The sequence below is a fragment of the Schistocerca serialis genome, chromosome 6 (assembly GCF_023864345.2).
Source record: "Schistocerca serialis cubense isolate TAMUIC-IGC-003099 chromosome 6, iqSchSeri2.2, whole genome shotgun sequence".
NCBI classification, from domain to species: Eukaryota; Metazoa; Arthropoda; class Insecta; order Orthoptera; family Acrididae; genus Schistocerca; species Schistocerca serialis.
The window spans coordinates 301116497-301141662 of NC_064643.1; the positions used below are offsets into that span (position 1 = coordinate 301116497).

At 37.9% G+C, this 25166-nt stretch overlaps 1 protein-coding gene across 1 annotated transcript in view; it reads left to right on the forward strand.

Moving 5' to 3' along the window:
- The window catches only part of LOC126484166 (ADAMTS-like protein 4), a 755922-nt gene extending 734550 nt beyond the window's left edge, over positions 1 to 21372 (forward strand). The window contains exons 13-14 of the mRNA XM_050107569.1: positions 1126 to 1257; positions 19264 to 21372. Coding sequence (XP_049963526.1) covers positions 1126 to 1257; positions 19264 to 19376 — 245 coding nt within the window. The 3' untranslated portion in view covers positions 19377 to 21372. The remainder of the gene's footprint in view (positions 1 to 1125; positions 1258 to 19263) is intronic.
- The last annotated feature ends 3794 nt before the right edge of the window (positions 21373 to 25166 follow it).

Here is a 25166-nt window from a genome sequence, read left to right on the forward strand (position 1 = left end):
ATGGTGATGATGTCTTCCAAGAGGATAGGGCCCCTGTTCACATGGCTCGTGTCTTTCAGGACTGATTTTGTGAGCACGGGGATGAATTGTTGCATCTCACCTGGCAACCACAGTCACCAGAGCTCAATATTATTGTGTCTTTGGTGGTCTACTTTGGAGTGAAGGATGTGTAATCACTATCCATAACATCATCAGTATCTGCACTTGGCACTATTTTGCAGAAGAATGAAATAAGATTCCCTTTAAAACCATACAGGACCTCTATCTATCCATTCCAGGACTACTGGAAGCTGTATTGAAACCCAACAGTTTTTATATACTATAGTAAGCATGGTAATGTGTTGTGTTTTTTGTTTCCACATTTTGTTCACCCCTTATACATCTATAATATTTATGGCAGTTTTCAGATCCAATTGATAATGGCCTATTATAGAGGACAAATCTGGTAGCGGACTGGAGTGGTTTTTCATTAATTACATGACCAGTAACAGAAACAGCATGTGGGGAAACTAATAACTTTTTGTAATCTGCTGGGACTCATTGCACTTCAGTCTCAGATTCTGTATCCCTTGTCTTTGTACTTCTCTTTCTTGATTATTCTTCTACCTGAAAAATTAGAATCTCTTTTACATTGATCTCTCTCTCTCTCTCTCTCTCTCTCTCTCTCTCTCTCTCTCTCTGTGTGTGTGTGTGTGTGTGTGTGTGTGTGTGTGTGTGTGTTGGTGCAGCATGTATTTGTTGTTGGAGCATTTATAAATAATACAGACTTTGAAGATAAAATTATGCTAAATTTGAATGAAGTAGCAGCATTATCAACAACATGATTGTACAATGGTCTTAAACCAAACATTTATTTCTTATGTGTAATAGTTCTAAGCCACTAGGTTTATCTCTTATGTATACCATTTCTTCTTGGAACACACCTTGGGTTCTTCCAGAAAGTGTATTTGGATTTTGTACACTGCTTCTGCAGTCATATTTAATGACCTGTTTACCCTCAAAACACACGATAAGACAAATCTACATTAACCAGACATGGAGGAATGTTTTCTTCTACATCTTCATGTCACTCATGTACTTATTTTTAGTAATGGAAAATAATTATATTGAGAATTTATTCTACAGTGACATCTGGTGACACAGAAAAAAGAGGAAGCACACATCATATTAAGTCAAATGATAACCCAGTGCAGAACAATGGTGTAAATGACCAGGCTATTCCAGATAACAATGGTGCTGATGAAGTTCATCACAAAGGTATGCAATTTTTGTTTTTTAATGTTAATTTATGAATCTAAGCACACTTAAAAGTGACCATATAAAATGTGATGCTGGTAAATAAGTTGTTTTTTAGCTTTAAGTTATCTTAAGAAGACTATCGTAAACACACCTGCAAAGCAAAAACAGTCATATAAAAGTGTGCTTCAGGGGCACAAACGGAATGAAACCATCAAAAGACCCATTCTGCTATATAAGCAGCAAGTAGTTTCAGTGATTCCAGTTGAACAAAGTTAAAAATGGAACAACAACTGAAAATGTAAATAGCTTTCTTCAAAATACTTTTCCAGTGTACAGTAGCTTCAAAATGGAGAAGCTACATACAGTAGCCCTAAATAGCAGTTTCAAAATTGATGTTGACTTTGAACTATAGGATAAAATAATGAATAGTTCCAAAGGGCCCATCAAGTTCTATTACAGCAGTTTTTATTCCAGAGGCCATTCAAAGCAACAGTATTAGAAACAAACACCTATACCTTTCCGTCCAAACTCTGATTTCCCTTATTTTATTATGATGGTCATTTCTCCTCATGAAGGTTGACATCAGCAAAATACTTTTATATTTGGATGAGAAAGTTGGTGACTGAAATTTTGTGAGAAGATCATGCTGCAATGAGAACTACCTTTGTTTTAATGATGTGCACCCCAAATCCTATATCACATCCATGAAACTCTCTACCCTATTTGTCAGTAACACAAAACATGCTGCCCTTCTTTGAACTTTCTCAATGTACTTCATTAATTGTGTGTGAGAATGATCCCACACTGTACAGCAGTACTCCAAAAGAGGATGGACTAGTGTAGTGTGAGCTTCTCTTTAGTAGATCTGTTGCTTCTTCTAAATAGTTTGCTGATAAAACACAGTCTGTGGTTCAGCTTCTCCAGAACATTTTCTATGTGTTTTCCAATTTAAGTCGTTTGTAATTGTAATTCCTAGGTATTTAGTTAGACTGATTTGTTGTGTAACTGAAGTTTAATGGATTTCCTGTAGCACTCATGTGGATGACCTCAAACTTTTTGTTATTTAGGGTCAATTGCCAATTTCTGCAACATACAGATATCTTTTCTAAATCATTTTACAATTTGTTTGGTCTTCTGATGACTTTACTAGTCCTTAAACACGAGCATCATCCTAAGATGGCTGCTCAGATTGTCTCCTAAATTATTTATGTAGATAAGAAACAACAGAGGGCCTATAAAACTACCTTGAGGAAACACCAGAAACCACTTATGTTTTACTCAGTGACTTTCCATCAGTTTCTACGAATAGTGACATCTGTGACAGAAAATCATGAATGGAATTAAAGAATTTGTGCACAGATTTACGTTTAAAATTGACTTCCTTAGAGTCAGTAGATATAAACATGATTCTTGTTTCTGTGCTCCATTCGCGAAATGGAAATTTTTAATACTTTATGATGCAAATGGAATGCTGTTGTCAGTTGACATGTTGTACATCAACAGGAGTATTATGTGATGATTTTGATATACACATAGGGGGCAGAAGTGCTAAGGAAAGAACTTCCTGAATTTGGTGAACATTTATGGGCTCCTTGTAGCAAACACTTCTTACAAGAGGTGATGCCTGTCTGGCCACCTTTACCACAAACATAGATAGCTGGGATTAAAAAATAAATGTGGTTGATCCCCTGTCAACATAAATTGGATATAGCTGAAGTCAAATTTAGGTGCCTTAGAGATTTATTGCATTGAACTGGAGTAGATAAGGCATTTCTACTAGACATTTCAACTGAAGGCTTCAACATACCAGGGTACAAACACATTCTTAATCTCTGTAGAGATAGCAAAAATGGAACTGACATTTTAATTTGTGATGGTATTCCACATCACAATATTCAACATCTTTTAAGTGGTAGAGGTATCAGTGTGAATATTAATGACATTCAGATTTTATATCCCTATGTATCTCTTGGAGGACACAATTGTCAACATGGAGCAGCCTTTTTCTGTGTGAATAATCTGGGGTTAATTACTGGCAGCATCATTTGAAGTAAGGGTCAAATTCCAAATCTGAGCATGTATCCTGAACTAAAACACCTTGTTCATGGATTATGCCTAAGTTACACCTAGGAGAAACTACTTTATATGGCTACATGTGCTGACTTGGCAAGAAGGTTAGACAGTCTCTGCGTTCCACCTGAGCTTGATAGCAAAATCATAAACTATAACATTGCCACTATTAATATCTCTGATTACTGTACCTACCATTGTTACACTAATTTATATTGGCAGGCTATATACCATGGCAGAGGATATTGGAAGCTCAATATACATCTTCTCAATGACTTGATACAACAGAAATAGTAGCAGACACTTCAATGTAAAGATAAGTGCCAGTGCTCTGGATTTGTGATTCTGTTATACCAAACCAACACTACTATTATCAAACATTCATGACAATATTTCTAGCAAAATCAGACAGTGGAATCTTATTGCCAATGTCTTTGAGAATTACAAAGTGGAAACGTTCTTAATGCTGACACTTAATGCAAAACTAAAAGATACAAACCCAAAATAATGAATGTCAAATGACACCACCTGGAAGCCATTATTATCAGATCCAAAACTGAAAGACATGGCCAAAGATGAAAATGTGCCTCTCCACCATATTTTATATTCAGTACAATGGTACAATGCACGATGATCAACAAAGTTGCTGACGGATCTCAACAACTATTACAAACACCACATGAAATAAGGTCTTATGTTCATGCCTGCTTCTATGATATTCCTCTTTTTTTTTGCTCAGTCCATGAGGAAAGGGTGTCCTATCTCACACATTTTCTTAGAACAGCAACAGGTGCCAAGCACAGGACAAAGAGTATGACTCTGTTAAACATCGAACAAGGCATCAACATTACTTACAGTGTGGACTGGTGCAAAACGAGCACTTTGTGTATGTCACTTGGCCTCTACCTCAACAGACTTCCAGCTCAGATAATTTACAGCTGGAGAGATATATTAAACTTAATAAGAACCATCTTGAAATTTCATTCTAATTGGGAACTGGAGTTCCGTCAAAAATTGAAAGCACCATATACATATCATTAGCAAGTAAACTATACTACATGGTGAAGATCCTTCCTATCCCACTTCCCTGGGCCAACAAATTCCAATGAGGCTTTTGCTGGTTGATGTTGAGTGCCAGTATATTTAAAAGTACAGTTTGATGAATTAATTCTACCAGTTGCAAAAGGAGGCCTTAATCTTGTGAGCGTGCGACATTAAACACCGAACACTCTTAATTAACCTCATACAAAAACAGATAGCAAAGTCTAAGTCTAATCCAAAATCTGATAACCAAATGTAAGCCAAGAAGTACCACACCACTGAGTAACCTAGCTAAATTAACATTTTATATCCTTACTTCCGGAAACACTACCATACATAAACAGCAGGGTGGGCATACCAAAACTACTATATGTAAAACATTCTCGTCGTGAAACACTTCATTCCCATACCAAAACTACTAATGAATGAGACATTTATAATATCCTAGCAGCAACAGTCCACTGTAAGCAACTCTGAGAAAAATATACTCAATTGAAGTGGAACATTATCTGGAGAAATGTCCAAAATATTCATCTCACATTGGTCATAAAACCTGAATCATGCACTGTCATCAGTGATAAATCTCTGACCTATGAAAAACTCTGCAAAACACTCCATAGACAGGCTGACACCTGTGTTATATATGGTAATGTTGACATATTAATTCACTGGTTTACTTATCAGGTAATATGTGGGATTCCCTCTATCAGAAAGCGACAGGGATCAAATTGGAAACCCCTGCAAGCATAGGTATAGCTGAATTAATAGCACTGAAAAACTCAGATACCTGAGAACAAAAAACAACACTGCAATCTAGGTGCTTGTGGATACTGCAGTATGTGTAATATGTCACCTAGTAACAAAACACACTACAACTACACTGCTGGAAATAAAAATTAGTACACTCTTTTAGATGTTTCCAATTCACTAAAAATTTATTGTGGGAACAGTGCGTGTGGAGTACATGAAATTATTACATTTATAGATCAGTTGCACAAGCATGCTGAAACACACATATTAGTATGCGGTGTAGGCTTCACGGGAGGCAATCCGTGTGCTGACTTGAGCACCCAATTGATCGAACAGATGGTGGATACTGTCCCGAGATATGTTATTCCATGCCTGCTTGATTTGTTCACATAATTCTGTATGAGTTGTTGGTTGAAAAGTCACACGAGTCATCCCATCATATCTCACGCGTGCTTGTCTGGAGACAAGTCCAGAGATCTTGCTGACCAGAGAAGTTATTGCATGTCTTGCAGAGCATGTTGAGTTTCAGGTACAGTGTGTGGGCAAGCACTATCCTATTGGAACAAAACATCACATTCCTATTGCAAGACTGGCAAAAGCATGGGTCTAACGACAATTGCCGGCCGGAGTGGCGGAGCGGTTCTTGGCGCTAGTCTGGAACCGCACTACCGCTACGGTCGCAGGTTCAAATCCTGCCTCGGGCATGGATGTGTGTGATGTCCTATCCTTAGGTTAGTTAGGTTTAAGTAATTCTACGTTCTAGGGGACTGATGACCTCAGAAGTTAAGTCCCATAGTGCTTAGAGCCATTTTTTCTAATGACAATCTGCACATAGCAAGTGCTGTTTAGTGTCCCCTCCAAAAATACCAAAGGTGAATGAGAGCTGTAGCTTATCGCACCTCAGACCATAAGGCCTGAGGCCAGTGTTTATTGCATGACTGCACTCTATGAGACTGCATTCTATGAGACTGCACTCTATGAGACTGCACTCACCAGGTCTACATTGTACTTGCAAATGACCATCACTTGTGTGCAGGTGGAATCTGCTTACATCGCTGAAGACCACGGTGTACCATCCCATCTTCCAAGTGATTCTCTCTGATGGCACCAGTCATGCCGTGCACCTTGATGCAGAGGTGTGAGGGGAAGATGGGCAAGAGGTGTGCATGCCCGTAGTCCTACTGCTAATAAACAGTTGTGTTGATACACCTGGGTTCACAATCCCTCTTACTTGTGCTGTAGTAGCTGTATAATATGATACTGTTGACCTTACAATATGATGCTCCTGGAGGGCATCTGTGCTGCGTGGATATCCACCTTATTTACGGGTGTGTTAACATGACCACTAATACCAGCATTGTTGCACAACTGACGCAGCATGCAACTTGTATGGCAATTCTCCAAAACGATCATCTCGCCACTTGGAAGGCCACAGTTTGATCCCTTTCAAACTTTCTCATATGTCCGTAGGAAGCACAAGTGCCTTTCTGTGGCATGATTGCATGCTTGCTTCACACTTTAACACCACATTGAACCTTCTGGCTGCGAGCATTCCCTATTAAAGAGTAGACACAGGTTGTGCTCTGGCAGCTGTGCCACTATTGATGGACAATGTTGAAACCATTATCAGTACTTCTACTGTCCCTCAAGCGGTATATGCTGTCATCGGATCAAAATCAACTTTGTCCTAGCAGGCGTACAATTTTTTTTCCAGCAGTGTATTTATCATATACTGAAAATCAACACCAAAAAATCACAACGTATGCCAAATATACAGAAAGCTTTGTCATCATGCTAAAAATTATATTATAGACACAATACAACCAATAGCATGAGTACAATTACATACTTAACTGATGACTCGAACACACAAGGTTAGGGAATAGCTAAGATAGTAAAAATAAGACGACATCAAAATGCTGGTAGTAATTATACTGTAGCTCTAGCCTATAAAAACAAAAAGTGCTGTTCACTATGGCAACAAAATGTGAAACTTATATAATGTACCAATAACAAAAGACATTTTTGTAGGCTACCAAATGTGAATATGTCTATATTATGTTGAAAAGCAGGACATTTACTATTAATAACACTTTTGGAAAAAGAAATGCTGGCTGATGAAAGTGCACAAATTAAGAAGCTACAAATGAAGATATTTATCAGTAATCAAATACATGGCATTCACATTATGAGTTCCACACAAGTGTTATCGCAAAGGGAAAATAAAGAGCTTTCTGTGCTGCACTGTCAGCAGAAAATTACAGAAATGGTACCTAGTGATGCTGACACTGAAAACCAAGTTTGCTGATACATTCCCACTGATACCTAAGAGTTACATGGTAAAATAAAAAAAATAGACAAAAACTGCCAAATAATTTGCACACATTTGTACCATGTTGGACACTGAAAATAGCTAATCTAAAAAGGATTGTGGCAATCCTGATTGACCCTTCCTATGCAGCCACGTAGAATTTGCAACTTAACACTTGGCTTGGCAGTAATTACTTACAGTCTAAAAAACCTTACAGGAAATAAGTAGAGGAAGCAAAGAAGAACAAAATGATAGATTCTTAAGCGAAGCCAATAAGACATGCAAGGCAGCCTGGAATCTAGTGACCGAGCACAGGAAAAAGCAGACCTCCTCCTCAAAAGCTTGAAGACCCAATGATTTTAACAGCTACTTTATTAAAGTGACAGAACATACTGTAGGTGAAATCCCAGATATGTGTTTGTATCTTGTTGCTATTGTAATTAATAAAACACATTGCAAAAAGGAAACCTGAAAGAAAGTGCAACCTAATGTCTTAATGAAAATTGCGAAAGCATATAAACATTTAGAGTGCAAATATTTATAGGATGGTCTGTACCATCCTTAAGAAAATTATCCAGAAATATCCCATCCATTAACTACAGCAGTAAACAATTGCTTAGCCACAGAAATCTCAGACTTCTTGAAACTAGCTAGTACCAATTTACAAAAAGGGAGGCCCACTTGCCAAGTGTCAAGTTATACACCAATCTCAATCTACTCGGAGTAATGGAATCTGTTTTTTAAAATCCAATTTGAAACCACTTTGAGTAAAACAATCTGTTCTGTCATGCACAACATGGTTTTTGAAAGTGAAAGTCCACAATTACTACTGAAACTGTCTTGATTAACACAAAAGAAACTGAAATTTGGGGAGAGAGAGTCTCTGGCAGCCACAAAATGTGATCTCAGCAAAGCATTTGAGTGCATCCCCATGAGAGCTTATCCACAAAGTTAAAATACTAATGTCGTGGGAGGTACACACTAGTTATCCTTGAGCCCTACTTAGTAAACGGATGGCAGATTGTTTTGGTCCAAGGAGCAACATTCCAGAACAGAAGTTTGAGCGTGGCATGCCACAAGGTTCTATCGTAATGCCTCTCCTTTTCTTCATTTTTGTGAATGACCTAAGCTAAGCTGGTCACACACTACAATTTGGCAATGACACTACTGTTATTGACAAAAGAAATAATTCTACTCATGCAGTGCTGGAATTAGGTACACTATTCAGAATGCCAAGGAGTGGGTCATCTCAAACAAGATCAAAATAAATGAAGGAAAATAATATATATGGCATTCTGCCTCAGCAAAGGCAAATGCATGGATCATGTGGAAACGGTAAAGTTGCTGTGTTTTGTAATAGATCACAAACTTTCACAGAATGGCTACACTGAGTATGTTTGCAAGATACTGGATACCTCCTGGAGAGACTGAAAATAGTAATTGCAGACCAATTTCTATATACCATGCACAGTTATGTACAATTCACTACCATAATGCCTATGGACTTCAACTGGGTCTCTTGAACTTTCTCCAAATTTAGCACTTACTGATGAAATACAGGGGCTATCTAGAGAGCAACAGATGTTGCAGTGGTGGGTAGGGCTACAGCCACCATCTTGATACCATAAAGTTCCTACACTCAGTATGCATCCAGCGGTGGTAGTGTGTGATCGTTGTTTCTGCTGCTTTGCTTTCTGTGATGTGTTAGAATGTGTGCTGCAATAGAAAATCCCAACACTTGTGAGGTGCACTCTTTGATTAGGCCCAGTTGGCAAAAAACTGCAAACCAGTTGAAATTTATTGTGAACATTGTGATGTGTGTGGAAAAGGGATAATGAGTGAAACCCAAGTGAGGCAGTGGTGCATTGATTTTAAAAGTGGCCAAGCCAGTGTTCAAGATGATGACCACAGTAGTAGCCCTAGCCTTGTGACTGATGAACTGGTGATGAAAATCAATGACAAAATTCATGAAAATGGTCATTCCACAATTACAGAATTTTTACAACATTTACCCCAAATTTCATGGAATTTGGTGCTTCCAGTTGTGGCGGAGAAACTTAGTTACTACAAATTTTGTGCTAGATGGGCTTCCAAATTTCCAGTCGAAGACCACAGGAAAACAGAGATTGGCTGCAGCAATGACCCTCCTTGAAGATTACGAGAAAAATGGTAACAAAGTTATCAATCGTATCCTCACTGGGGATCAAACTTGGGCGAATCATGTCAGTTGTGAAACAAAATGCAGTTAATGGAATGGGGACACACAATTTGTCACAAGGAACCAAGGAAGTGTCCGCAAATGCTGTCAGCAAGAAAGTTCATGGCTCCTGTGTTTTGGGACTCTACGGGACTGATGCTATATCTACATCTATGCTCTTCAAACCACTGTGAGGTGCATGGCAGAGGGTAAATCCTACTGTACCAGTTATAAGGGTTTCTTCCTGTTCCTAGGGGGTTGTAGTATATTCGTAGAAGCCAGTTCTTGAAACTTTGTTATTAGACTTTCTCAGGATAGTGTACATCCATCTTTAAGAGTCTTCCAGTTCATTTCCTTCAGTATCTTTGTGACACTCTCCCATGACTGAAAGAAACCTGTGACCATTTGTGTTGCCCTTCTCTGTATGCGTTCAAATCCCATGTCAGTCCTATCTGGTACAGGTCCACACATCTGAGTAATATACTAGGACTAGTCACACGAGTGGTTTGTAAGCAATCTCCTTTGTAGACTGATTGCACTTCCTCAGTGTTCTACCAATAAACTAAAGTCTGCCACCTAGATTACCCATGACAACCTATGTGGTAATTCTATTTCATATCCCTACAAAGTGTTATACTCAGCTATTTATATGAGTTGACCTATTCCAGCAGTGACTCGTTGATATTGTAGTCATAGGATACTACATTGTTTTACTTTGTGAAGCTCACTATTTTAAATTTATGAACATCTAGAACAAGTTGCCAATCTCTGCACCACATTGAAATCTAATCAAGATCTGACTGAATATTTATGCAGCTTCTTTCAAATTATTATTATTCAGTATTTCAGTTCATTATAGGTAACTGCATCATCTCCAAAAAGCCTGATTTTACTGTGAGTATTGTCTGCAAGGTCATTAACATACAGTACAAACAGCAAGGGTCCCAACACACTTTCCTGTGGCACACCCAAAGTTACTTCTACATCTGACAGTGACTCCCCATCCTAGATAATATGCTGTGTCCTCCCTACCAAAGTGTCCTCAACCCAGTCACAGATTTCACCTGATACCCCATATGGCTGTACTTTTGACAGTAAGCATAGGTGTGATGCTAAGTCAAATGCTTTACAGAAATCAAGGAATACAGCATCTACCTGGTTGCCTTGATCCAAATCTTTCAATACACCATGTGAGAAGAGCATGAGTTGAGTTTCAAATGATAGATTTTTCAAAATCCATGCTAGTTAGCATTGAGGAGGTCATTCTGTTCAAGATACCTCATTATGTTTGAACTCAGAATATGTTCTAAGATTCTACAACTAATCGACGTCAGGGATACTGGATGGCAGTTTTGTGGATCACTTCTACTTCCCTTCATGTAAATGGGGGTGACCTATGCCTTTTTCCAAGAGCCGGTCATGGTTGTTTGTTTGAGGGATTTGTGATAGATTATAATTAGAAGAGGGGCTAACTTGGCCAAAAATTCAGTAGTCACAAATTCATTATAGAATCAGTATAGATTCTTGTTCATTTCCTTGAACATGGTACAACAATAACTCAGAGCGTATCAGCCAACACTGACAAAGTTGAGGCAGGTGATACAAAAGAAGTCTGAGGAAAATCTTAGTACAAAAGTGTTTTTTTTTTTTTACAACAGACGTCCAATCATACCCTAGAGCTCCTATGGGGTTTTGGATGGGAGATCCTTGATCATCCACTATAGAACCCAGATTTGGCACTAAGTGACTACCACCTCTTCCCAGCAATGAATACATGGCTCCCTGCACAGTGCTTTGATGCTGATTGCTGAACTGTGTGCCTGTGTAAACTAGTGGTTGCAATGGCAAGTGACAGATTTCTACAGAGATGATATTGAAAACCTTGTACCACAATATTATAAGTGCTTCAGTCTGAATGGTGATTACATAGAGAAACAGCTTAAGAGTGTACCTTTAAAGTGTATGTAATAAAATTTGTTTTTTTTTTTCATATTTTTAATCTGTTTTTATTTTAAAACGTCTCTTACTTTCTGGGTGGCCCATGTATATGTTGAACAAAAATTATTCTTCGGTAAAATGTTTAATTTGTTTAAATTATTTTTAATGTTGTACATCATTTATATTGTAATTTAATGATATTGTAAATTTGATGCAGCCCACTCCAGTGGGTAAATTATCCAGATCTGGTAATAAATGGTAAAACAAAGCACTTTAAGAAGTAAGCCAAAATGGTGAATCATTACCAACCAAACAAAAATTGAAACATTGATCTGAAAGAGTTCTAGATGGTTGCTATGGCATCTACATACACACTCTGGAAGCCACTGTGAAGTGCATGGCAAAATAGGGTTTCCTGGCTTTCATTTACATACGGAGTGTTGGAGGAATGACTGCTTAATGCCTTAGTATGCACTGTGATTAGTATAATCTCATTTTTTGGTCCTTGTGGGAGTAGTACATAGAAGGCTGAAGTATGTTCCTAGATTCTTCACTTAATACTCATTCTTGAAACTTTCTGAGTAGGATTTTGTGGGATGCCTGGTTTCTGTTTTCATGCATCAGCCAATTTGAGTCAGACAAATCAGTCATCTATCAAGCTGACCTTCTATGTATAGGTTCAGTATCCTCTGTGATTCCTGTTTGGCATGCCAAGCCCTTGAGTAATAGTTTAAGAAATATTCTAAGATGGTATGCACATGTGATAAAGCAGCTTATTTGTGTGTAGATTAATTACATTATTATTATTATTATTATTATTAAGAAATTTCCACCATTTGACTGTACATTTGTATTCATTTATTTCATACACTCATGATTTTGGCTTCATAGACATTCTCATGGGCAATTTGAGGTCTCCAACCTGACTAAATGGCATGTCGTTATAGAAATAACACTTATCTGGTCTTATAAAACAGTTGTACATGAGTAAATATCAAAGACATGATATGGCTGAAACTGGGCATAGCAAATAAACATTACCAAATTATAATGTATATTTGACAGTTCATCAGATCCATACATCTACTGATGTTAACATAGACGTTTCAAATTGCCCTTGATAATGATTATAAATCCAAAATCGTGATTGTGTGAAATAAATGAATAAAAATATTTCAAAAAGTACATGGGTGTGGTCACCCACAAAAGAAAAATCATTAACTACATTATCCCTGTGTCCTAGCAATGAACTGAAGTTAGAGGTGTACATGTTCCCCTATTAACCCGCCCATGCTTGCCCGGTGGCCAGGCAGGCAGGCCGCCGCGTGTTGTCAACAGAACGGGCAGGCTGCTTCACTCCCAGCCAAGCCAAGCACAACCCAACCCGGGCAGGCTGCGGGAAACTTGCTTGCCTTCCCATATTACTGCCGAGCTGCGCTACGCAGCCGTTCAGTCTGAGCGCTTCATTGTCGTACTATGAACGTTAATTAAAAGTTTTTATTTTACCTGAGCGCCAAAAGACAAGCCCTAACATTATATATATATTAATTTCAGGTCAAAAAATATTGGGTTTTATTTGTACATTCTTCCTTTACGCGTATATTTCGGGCTTTTTATCTATATAAATAAAAATGAATTGCCAAATGCGTTGATAAGCGTAAAACTCGAGAACGGCTGGACCAATTCGGCAATTTTTTTTTTTTTTTGCTGTGTTCATAAGTCTCAAGACAAGGTTTTTATGAAATAAAATTTTTCGAAAATCGACCGAAAAATTGGAAAATTTGAGTAAAACTGAAAGTGTGTTTTCATTGTGTCCGTGTGTTTGTATTGCAAACAATCTTGATGAAATTTTGCACACTATACCTTGAAACCAAGAGGAAGGTCACAGTCTACTTAAAATTTCGTAGGGTGCATGGCAGAGGTTACTTTACCTAACGGAATTCGACAAATTGTACGTTTTTATTCCGATCTTGATGAAATTTGGCATACTTGATATTCAAAGCAGGATGAAGGGCGCTGTCTGCTTAAAATTCTGAATGGTACATGGCGGAGCGTACTTTACTTACACACTTCTACACCAACCTACAGTTTTATTCCGATCTTGAAGAAATTTTGCACACTTGACCATCAAGAGGAACATTACTGTCTACATAATATTTCGGACAATGCATGGAAAAGAGTACCTTACAAAAGATTTTGACATCGTTTGCGGGTTACCATGAAATCCTTCTCCCTCTATACTGGTAAATGGTCTCAGGTCCTTAGCACACATTTCGACGCCATTTTCGGCCACTAAATCTTTGTCCTCTTTCAAGAAATTTCCGGAGTGAGGGAACTGCTTGTCAAATTTGCACACATGTCGTAACATACTCGAGGTTCCTAAATAAGTACTTAAGAGCTTTTTACATAGTTTGCGTCTCGCGGTTCTAGGTGTGTGGTCCGGAACCGTGCGATTGCTACGGCCGCAGGTTCGAATCCTGCCTCGGGCATGGATGTGTGTGATGTCCTTAGGATAGTTAGGTTTAAGTAGTTCTAAGTTCTAGGGGACTGATGACCACAGCAGTTGAGTCCCATAGTGCTCAGAGCCATTTGAACCATAGTTTGCATTGAGACACACCTACCGATTTATTTGAAGCGGCCTCATAAACACACGAAAACGTTTCCTATGGGGCACTTGTGCTCTGTTTCGTTACCAGCATGTATTCGCCAGTTGTCAATTTTTTTTCAATCTCACTAAAGTCCGACCTATTTATTGTGCTGCCCCCACCGTTGCGATAAATGTACTGCGGGCTAACTACCTGGCTACTCTAGTCGCGGTAGCTTGACAGCGCAACCTGTTGTCAGGCGCAGCAAGCTGAGCGGGTCCCGTGAAGCTTGGCAGGCCTGCGGGAACCCAGGTAGCCCGGGCTTGCGGGAGCCCAAGTCGGTCGCATTACCCACTACGCCTCAGTACATGCGTACTCTTGTGTTTACGTCGCGGCAGGCTGACCTGCATGAATGGTTGCAGAGGAGCTAGGGGCAAGCAGGCTGCAATGGGAATTTGTACACCTCTGACTGAAGTCCACCATCTGATTTACCTATGACTCATCATCCCATTTCATATCCCCAAAGTTGGTGATATGAGCCACCCCTCCGAGGTATTTGTATGACTTGGTTGATTGAAATTATGACTCACTAATATGTTAGTCATAGGATGCTACATTTCTGAATATTGTGAAGAGTAACATTTTAAATTTCTGTACATTTAAAACATATTTCCAGTCATTACACCACTTTGAGATCATGTGCTTGTGTAGATTTTTTTCACATAGCACTTCTTTCCACAGGATTTCCTTGATCCATGGCTTTCAGGATGTTATGTGAGAATAGTGCAAACTGAGTGCCACATGATCTATATTTTTGAAATCGACACTAGTAGGCATGGAGGAGGTCATTCTGTGTAAGATTCTTCATAATGGTTGAGCTCAGAATACATCCTAACATTTTACAACAAATGGATATAAATGAATCATGGATCATTTCTACTACAGTTCTTGTAGATGGATGTAACCTACGCTTTCTTCCAACTACTAGGCACAGTGTTTGTTCAGTTTGGTCTACATTATGTATGACTAAAAATGGAGCCAACTCAGCTTCAAATTTTGTGCAGAACATCACAGAGATTCCATAGGGTTCCAGAGGCTTTTTTAAAAAAAATTTTAAAACTATTTCAGATGTTTCTCAACACCACTGTTCATGTCACTCATCTCTGCAGTGGTGCAAGAAGTAAACTGGGCCAGTGTTACCGTATCTGCCTTAGTAAAGAAACATTTGAAAATGAAGTTCAGCTACACTCAACTTCAGTTCCAAGGTCATCCATTATTGCCGAACACTAACTTTTCTGCCATTGACAGACTTTACATATACTAGCCTGTTCAAAAAGTATCCGAGCTTATTTTTTATTGATAAAACCAATGAAGGTGTTGAGCCATGCATGATCTCTATGTTTGTAGGCATATGTAGTGCTCAAGCCTGACTTTTTTCATGACTGCAGAAACTGCAAGTCACTGGCTAGCTATTAATAAGTCAACACATGTTAGCAGTAGTCATCCGATTTTGTGTTGTGGGCAAAATGACAGAAAATTTGGAACAACATTATTGCATCAAATTTTAATTTAAGCTTGGTGATTCTCAAGTTGAAACAACTCACAAGGTTTGACAAGTGTTTGGGGATGAAGCAGTGGGTACCACCAAGATAGCCGCTCATCAGTGAAGAGTGAGGACGTTCAGTTAGGCCCTCAACATCCACAAAAGAGAGGACTTGGAGATGCAGTATAGACAATTCATGATCACATGACTTACAGACAAGGTTAAAATTCATATTGAATCCATTCATTCAATTTTAATGGAACATTTGAACCCTAGGAGGATCTGAGCAACATTTGTGTGAAAGTTGCTAACAACTGAGCAAAGCCACTTCATTTGGAAATTGCACAGGACATGCTGGTTGATCACTGGTGATGAGCCCCGAGTTAGTAGGTATGACTCAGAAACAAAGTTTCACTCATTGTAATGGGGATATCCATCATCTCCAAGACCCAAAAAAGCAAGAAGTTCAACAACAATGTGAAAGTCATGCTGATCATCTTTTTTGACTCCAGTGGTGTGATCCATCACAAGCCCACACAAGAACATATTAATGTCAATAAGGAGTACTACCAAGAGGTTCTACATTGCTTTAATGAAGCAGTAATATGAAAACAGCCAGACTTGTTTGTAGGCAGCGACTAGTTGGCACCTTCACCATGATAGCACACACATGCATCATTCGAAATTAATCGAGAGTTTTTTGGCCAAATACAATATGGCTCTGGTTTGTCAGCCTCCAAATCCTCCGACCTAACACTGAGTGACTTCTGGCTTTTACCTAAACTGAAATAGGCTTTGAAAGGGACCATATTTCAGAACAGGGAAGACATTATGCAGAATTTGACATTATGCAGCATTTGACAGAACAGCTGTGCATCATACCCAAATAGGTTTCCGAGCAATACTTCCAACAGTGGCAACAGCATGGGTGAAATAAAAATATATTTGCAACTGAAAACTTAATTTTATTCTGAACTTAAAAATAAAAGCTGGATACTTTTTGAACAGCCCTCATATACTGGATTTTGTAAGAAATCTTTCTATAAGACTCTACTACGGTATTTATTGCAGGCTTCATGCATTGCCCTCTTAACAGCAAAATGCTTTTCATTCAGCATTTTTTCACTGTAGCCATATGCTTCAGTTTATACATATTGTGCAGTAATCACCAAGTTTAATTACAACAATTATTTACCATTGAGGGATCGTCCCATCCAGTGCTTGATTGTATTTGAGTCACAGCTCCTCTACATTTTCCTGCCCAGAGGTAAATATTTCGAGTTCCTGTCTGAGGTATGACATGAGTGCATCTCTATTTGTATTACTGGACGTCTCTATTTGTATTAGTGGACACTTTAGACTTTCTACTTGGTTTAGTTGTTCTCTTTTAGTTTAATAATCAACTTCTGCAACTGATACCAAATTCAATGCAGAACTTCTCAAAGAGGTCAGGTCTATTCTTTGCCATTAGATGTAATATATTTTCATCATAAATGAGCTTCCAAACTAATTGTTCCAAGAAATTTTCAGAGAAAGCATTATGCATTAGTGAAGTCTCCTCCAGTGATGGCGGTAACATGCAGGAACATAATGTTTTAGAGAGCTGAGGGTTTTTCTGAAGCTTTTGGTTATGTCTGGAGGTGACTCTGGTGGATCTGAAATTCTTGTCCAGTTCAATTATACACCATTTTCATTTCCCATTAGACTGTCCTTCTGACATACATTTAGATTTACTCCAAAAATCTTACTGCTGTCAGTTTCAAGTTTAGGTATGAGTTCTACTCATTTTTAGCACTACTTTAGACTGTGGGACTGTGTCGTGAATGCACAACTACAGTTTAAGTGGCTCATAAGTGGGGTGGGGGGGGGGGGGGATTTCAAGAGAATTCAAATAGCAAATTAATCAAATGTTCACACTCTGACAAGCAAGAACCTCTCTGCCTCAGAGTGTGTACAGCCAGAATATTATGACCACTGACCTACTGTCGATATAAACCCAACAAGGCAATAGCAGTTTCAGTTGGCAAGGAATGACTGCTAGTCAGGAGTACACAGGTTGCACGTAATTTCAGTGAGTATCCTGTCCATGTTTAGAATGGAGAAGGCATGCAACCTATCTTAGTTTGACTGAGAGTAGATTGTAATGGCCCAGAGCCTCAGCACAAGCATTACAGAAACTGCACATGTTGTTGGTTGTTCGAGGAGTGCTGTATTGAGTACCTTCAACACGTCGAAAAACCAAGGTGAAATCACATCCAGATATTTGGGGTTGGGCGGCCACCCCTCATGACAGATGTCAAATGTCGTTTGGGCAGACTGTTAAAACATAACAGTCAATAAACTGTGGCAGAAGTATCATCAGACATGCATCTGAACACACAGTGCACCAAACACTCCTAATGGTGGGCTTTCGCAGCCGACAACCTGTGGGTGTGTCATTGTTAACACCATGACATCGGCAACTACAACTGAAATGGGAACATGACCATTGGCACTTCACATTGGTGCAGTGGCAGAGATTTACATGGTCTGATGAATCCTAATACCTTCTTCATCATGCCGACGGGAGGGTGCGGATCCATTGTCTTCCAGGGTAACATCTCCTTGACACCTGTAGTGTAGGATGGAGACAAGCTGGTGCCAGCTCCACTATGTTCTGGGGATCATTTGTAGCATGTTCAGTGCACTATGATGGCCAAGGAGTATACTACACTGGTTGCAGACCATGTATGTGCCTTCATGACAGTCATTTTTCCCGATGGCAGTGGCAGTTTTCAGCACAATAATGTGCCATGTCACAAGGCCAGGAGTATGTTGTAATGATTTGAGGAACACAGTGGTGAGTGCCAATTAATGTGCTGGCAATCCAACTCACCCAATTGAACACATATGGGATGTGAGCGACCTACCAAGGCCTCGTTGCTTCAATGCCATGATGCATTGTCATTGTTATCCATGTCATAGATGGACATACCAGCTATTAGCTAAGTGTCATAATGTTCTGGCTGATCATTGTAAATGGATAGCAACATACAAATGACTAAAAACATGAAGAAGTCTCTATAATGTGTTGGTTTATTGATTGCACACGATACTGTCATTATTCTTTCATTACAGTATAAATGTTTTATTCTTTATTTGTAGCGTTGGACCACAAAGTCATTTAGGTATCTGTGAGTGAAATCTTGCAAAATTATCTGTGTCTGAGCTTCATCAAAGTGGATACTTATACAAAGAAAACTTAAGTCTGAAATGTTATCATCTTGTCTCTACATTTGATTCCATGTTAATTTGTTATCCACTAGGACACCAAGGGATTTACATGATTTTAATTTATATTTTCTGATAAGTAATCACTATTTCCTTTATCTTTAAGGTATTATTTGTATCAAATACCACACTGTGGGTTTCTGAGTAACTAAGCTTTCAATTATTTAGTCACTGGAAATCATTTCAGTTCTCATTTGATTTTTACAGCAGCTGTTGGTATGTTCATAAGCAAAATTTATTTCTGCTAGTAATTTTGACAGTTCATGTGAAAAATTTTTCATTGTGGGCATTACTGTATGAGAATTCATTTTTGTTACAGGGAACGACTGTGTAGACAAATTTCCAAACTGTCATCTTGTTGTACAAGCTCGACTCTGCAAGTATAAGTATTACCATAACAACTGCTGCCATTCCTGCCGAAAGAAATTCTAAATGCATGCAGTGAACATTAGCTTGACAGGGATGCTGTCAATACCATACTGTTACGCCTCTACCTGGTTACTAATTAAGAGGTTTTTAATGTATGGGCCAATGTGTTTTGTCACAAATAATGATATGCTTGAATCATTATAATACAGAGCACATGATTTTGATGTTCTAATTGACTGTTACTCAGACTGATTTTAGGCATATTGAGGTGTCCCTTGCGTTGTGGCACATAATTGATGACTAAATGTGAATTTATGTTAGGCATTTGATATGCAATGCATGTGATTCATCCTGCAGCTTTTCAAAATGTGTTCAAAGAAAATCAGTCATTATTCATGCATGCATGACTTATGTATTTTAAGAATGCTTGTGCACTCTTTCTTTGGGAATACTGCTGCAGTTAGCACTTTTATTAAGTGCTGCATTTACACATATTAGTGGCAGTTACAGTGCACCAAATACAGTTTAGTAATGCCAGACTGTAATAAACCTTATAATCACTCAGAGAAAGGTATATTTGTGGTGTAAGACTTACATTTCCAGCAGAAGTTTTGTGATAGTTATTAGTGCCAGCACGAGTTACTTCCGTTACAGGATAGAAGGAGTTTATGTTGTACCAAAATCACTTGTGTTCAGTCTAATTGCAACTATGATTAAATCATAGAAACAGACTTCTTACTGTAGATAATGATATCTGTCTTGTGGTTATGAAACAATTATTTTTCACTGTACTGTAGCATTTAATGTAATGCTCTTTGCTCTTATGAGATCAAAATATTGAAATTAGTCGGTAGCTTCATGTCATTGGAAGTGCTAATCTGTATATCTGTAAAACTGTTCTTGCCTGCTGAATTGATGTTCAAGATGACGAAAATACAACTGGTAGCCAAGAAAGTCCAGTGAACCATTCTGCAGCACAATGGTGAATTACAATAGAAAAATATATATTTGACATTCTCCTGCAGATACCCTGCAGTCATTTTGTTTACAGTTTTGGCATTGTGTGGCCAGAAAATGGTGCATACTTAAAATTTTATGTGTGTGTTAATTAAATTGAGAACAATATTACATAAACCTGCCGAGTGTATGTGGTACAGCAGTGCTGGCTGTGAACCCATTTTGTGAAAGCAGCAGTGAAATAATTTTGGAAAAATTGTGGCTTTTATTCAGTCTTTTGTTTATATAATTCAGTATAATGTGCCCGAATTAACATTTAAATTGGTAACAACAAGAAAATTCTGTATTTTTCTATTGTCTATTGAAAGTGAAGTTATTGTAGTGTACTGAGGCTGACTTGTAATTTCATCTGTCCTAACAGTAAATCAGCAGATGCAGGGCATTTATTTACACATTTTAATGATATTTTTCATTTGTAAGATCTGAATTTTCTGTGTGCTTTAAGATAGTTGTAGATACTGTAATGATGTTCAGTATAAAGGTGAAATCTGTTATTCATCTTAAGGACTGATGATATAATGTTGCAAGTTTATGCAGAGTGAGGAAATATTCTAGGATATCATTGTATTGAAAACTATGAAAATTGTCCATCTAAGACATATGGATCATTAATGTTGAAGTGACCTTTTTTAAGAAAAATAGAAACACAAACTTTTTGGTTTACCTGTCTGTAGACATATCATGAAACATAATATCAGTGTTTGTTAATCAAAATCAAAACTTATTTTATCAATTTAAGAAGAGCTGTTGGTGACAGTTTAACAGTTATTAAAACATTTCATTGAGGATTATTTGCTAGACTGATAGGACACCAAAGCAAAGAACAGTGATCATCTTGTAACTGAACTGTGAAGAATTTTCAGCGTTGTCCTTTCTGTACATGTGTAAATATTAAGTTATGTAATTATATGAAATTGTGTTGCAGAAATGTTCTTTGAGTATGTTGATCCAAGTATTTCATTTTGTATTATTTTACAGCTTTATGTAGTATTGTGCCAATTATTATTTCTGTGAAAATAAATTTAACAGTAGTTATAAGATACTTGTGATTTTGTTCAGTGAAGAAGTTTTGTCAGTTGAACATTGGCTGTGAAAGCGCTGAAGTTAATGTATACCATTATAAATATGTGCTAATTTATTGTTGTGGAGTAATGTTGGCACAACCACAAAGAATAATGTTATTCTTCAGTTGCTGTGTCTTTTGTGCTACTTCAGTGTTATTCTTCTAACATCAGCATTTATGAAATATTTGTGATGCATGAAGCCACATTAAATAACAAATAGCTATTAAAAATAAAGTTCTGTGCAGAACAAGGATGAAATTACATCTAAACAACGCAAACACATAACTTTGACAGTACTAAATGTCAACTGAGTATTGTGTAAACAGTGGAGGCACCTGCAACGTGCACAAGAGGTATTGAAGATACAGAACTCATCCCTCCTCCTTCTTTTATGATGTTATTCATTGAAATATTAAATCAAGAAATATGATTTTAGTGTGTATGTAATTACATACATAAATGTATAATACTGCTGCCCTTGCAGCCAGACTTTTTCTCATTTCTAAATCACTGACTCATAATTATTGGATTAATTTGTTGAGTTCTACTGTCTATTGTAGATCAGCTTCTACAGCAATATAGGATTTATTGAACACCAATTAAGCACACACAAATCACAGAAAATAACAGCTTTTGTAACTCCTTGAACGAGACAGAAACTAAAGCTTCTAGAAGTGAATATCTGTTGGCAATGAAAATTCTCTGGAGATTTACTGAACAGTTCAAATGTTAGTGATGGAGAACACAAACTTTGCCAGTCTGGGAAGTACTCAAAAACAAACCACTCTCTCAGTACGTATACTCACCATTCATGCTCTCATGGAAAGCACAACATGAAGTCTAATGGACAATGGATACAGCATTGCATTAGGGAATTCAACATGTCTATATGGAGGGCCAAACATTGATGACAGGAAATAACGAAGCCCAACTGAGCATCCAAAAAATAACCAAATATCACAAGCTCATCTTAAATGAGTCCACTGGAGGGCATGTACTGCATATCAGCCAAGAAAAGTGAGACTGAGACAGTGAGCAGAGGTCTCTAAATCTGTTGCTGTTGTTTAGGCATGTGATATGACATGGTGTCACTTCATGCTGTGCTTATTGACCTCACCAGACATACACATAATTATATTGATTGGTCCATCTGTATGTCTGACAGGATTACAAGAAGTTCACAGACATTTTGACAGCGTTTGGTACCTCTTAATTGATTAAAGAGAAAACAGTATTATACATCAGGAATGGCAAAAGTCTGCTCTAATTATAGATGTTCAACAGTAAAGGCTTTGGCTGATATTTGGGAATATGAATGGACTAGGGCAGTTACACATATTTATTAATACTACACTTCAGATATGTAAGTTCAGTAAATGTTTTAGAACTCTCATTTTCCTGAGGCTACCCCTGAACTGACCAACATAATCCTTGTTAGATCACCGTAGGAAAAACAGTATTAATTGTAAGGAGGAGTTGGATCAAGGCAAGAAGATAGATCCACAATCTAATGGGATACAAAAAATTTAGATTTATCGTTATTCTCGTTCATGAATCGCCATGAATTTATTATTATTTTGTTTATTAATTTCTGAATTTCTCAAATTTATTTATCATTGAGTAAATAAAATTCCAGAAATTAGATGGAAGACAAAACATATTAGCTACAGGATGAATATCAACAAAGACCCACTTGTGTAATGTCGTCAAACTTGCCATATCTCATCTTAAGTTTGGCAGAGTGGCTCTAATGCTGTAAGACATACGGAAATCAATTTGTGAAGATGAAAATGTAAGTATGCTGTAATGCTAACTGCCTAATAAAGGCGTTCAGTTTTATAGATCTTATGTAAGTCATACACCAGTTGAGTGTTGACTTTTGACAGTGTTCACTGGAGGAACATGCCTTTTCGGTCAGCTGTTGTTCATATCAGCATGAAACTGCTTGTGTAGGTTGCTGTTGAAAACTGTAGTGGGTGATGTGGACTTCCATGAATGATGATTCCTACGTTGAATTTGAGGACAGTTTTATCCACAGCACAAGCTTACAGTAAAGCGTAGTCCAGGCTAACACCTGAAAGATCTGTCTTGATGTGTTCCTGGCAGATTGAATATATCATAATGTTTCAGAAGTGCATCCAGGATATTATTAACTCTTGTACTGATATTTTAGCTGACAACCTTTTAGCCATTCTTGAGATGAGGTGCCGGCAAGATTTTTAAAACACTTTGCATTGTGGAGTAAAAATGCATGCATCAAGTTATCTTTGATGCATGATCATTTACTGAGGTGCTTTAAAAATCTTGCAAGCAACTCACTGTGAGAAAGTCTGAAAAGTTGTCAGCCAAAATATTGGTACAAGAGTTAACAATATTCAGAATGCACTCCTGAAAAATGATGGAATATTACTGAAAGATCATCTGTGATGACATATGAATAAGAAAAACAAATTCAATTGGGGAGTCTTTATCCCAGGTGGCTGTTGAAGCAATGTTCATAGGGTCAGGCAGTGTGATGCACCACATACTACTCAGAACCATAGGTGGTGTCCAGTGGTGGCACCTGTAATAATTAGTGTATTGACAGGTGGTTTGTAAATAGTATTGTGTCCTCAATGTGCGACATCCTTGTGATATTTGTAAAAAAATCACAAAGGAAGAGATGCCTGCTGGTCAAGGGTAGGCAAACCTGCAGATCAAGATAGCGTCCAGGAGGTGTAATGTAGTCAGCGTATGGCCAATGTACAGCAATTGTTAATGATTGCTAGTGTCTTGGGAGAGCTTTCAGTCATCATCGTCATCTTGAGTGGTTTTACAAATTGCTAAAGAAAGGTTTGTGCACTGTTTGTGACTAGAATAGTTTGTGTTTTTCATCAAAAACTTCTTTGTCACTACTGTTTGACCAAAGGAAACCATTACATACAGCCACTGTATTCTCAGAGTACACAGTGTCTCCAATCTGACAAGGAAAATTTGGCTTGCAGAAACTATTCATTATAGCAACATGACTAAAAGGATCATTTCAGGCATATGCTTTGCATGTACTGACACTACTGTGAGAAAGGTTGTCAGTAGGGTTAAGTTATCAGCTGAATTGGAACACTACATAACATCATTCAATCACTATCAAAAGACACAAAACATTGGAATTTACCTTATAATGATCTGTCATAATGAAAAAATATTCTGTTGACCACTATCTCCAAACTCTGGCTTAGAGATATCATGAGGAGAATGTAAAAGAACTGTTGGAAGAATTGGAGAGGTTGAGCCAGCCAAGAAAAGCAACAAAAACCTCCACACAATCTCTTTGGCCATCCATTATGAACAACAGTAAAAATCTTCCAGCACTGGTGCATGAGTAAAGTGCCCATAGGATAGCCTGGGATGAAATATGAATCAATGGAATTTAGGTCTCTTCACCAACTAGTGCAAGATTTCTCTGATATCTGATTATCATCATCAGACTGATGAGTGTAGAGATGATAACACCAGTGGATATGTCTAACATACAGTCCATCAGTTTCATCAATGGTGTGGGTCAGTCATCATGACTGATTTGGGGTAGTATCATGTGTGGGTGTTGGACTCCTCACTTTGCTATTAAGGGTGAATTGAAAGCTCCACAATATTGGGAAAGGGTAGTTCAACCTACTGTCCACCCCTACAGTCAGCATTTTTATTTTCTTTCAGGATGATAGTGCAGAGCACACCATGCTGATCTTGTGAGTATCTTCCTCTAGGAGGTAGGAATAAACTGAATAAAATGGCC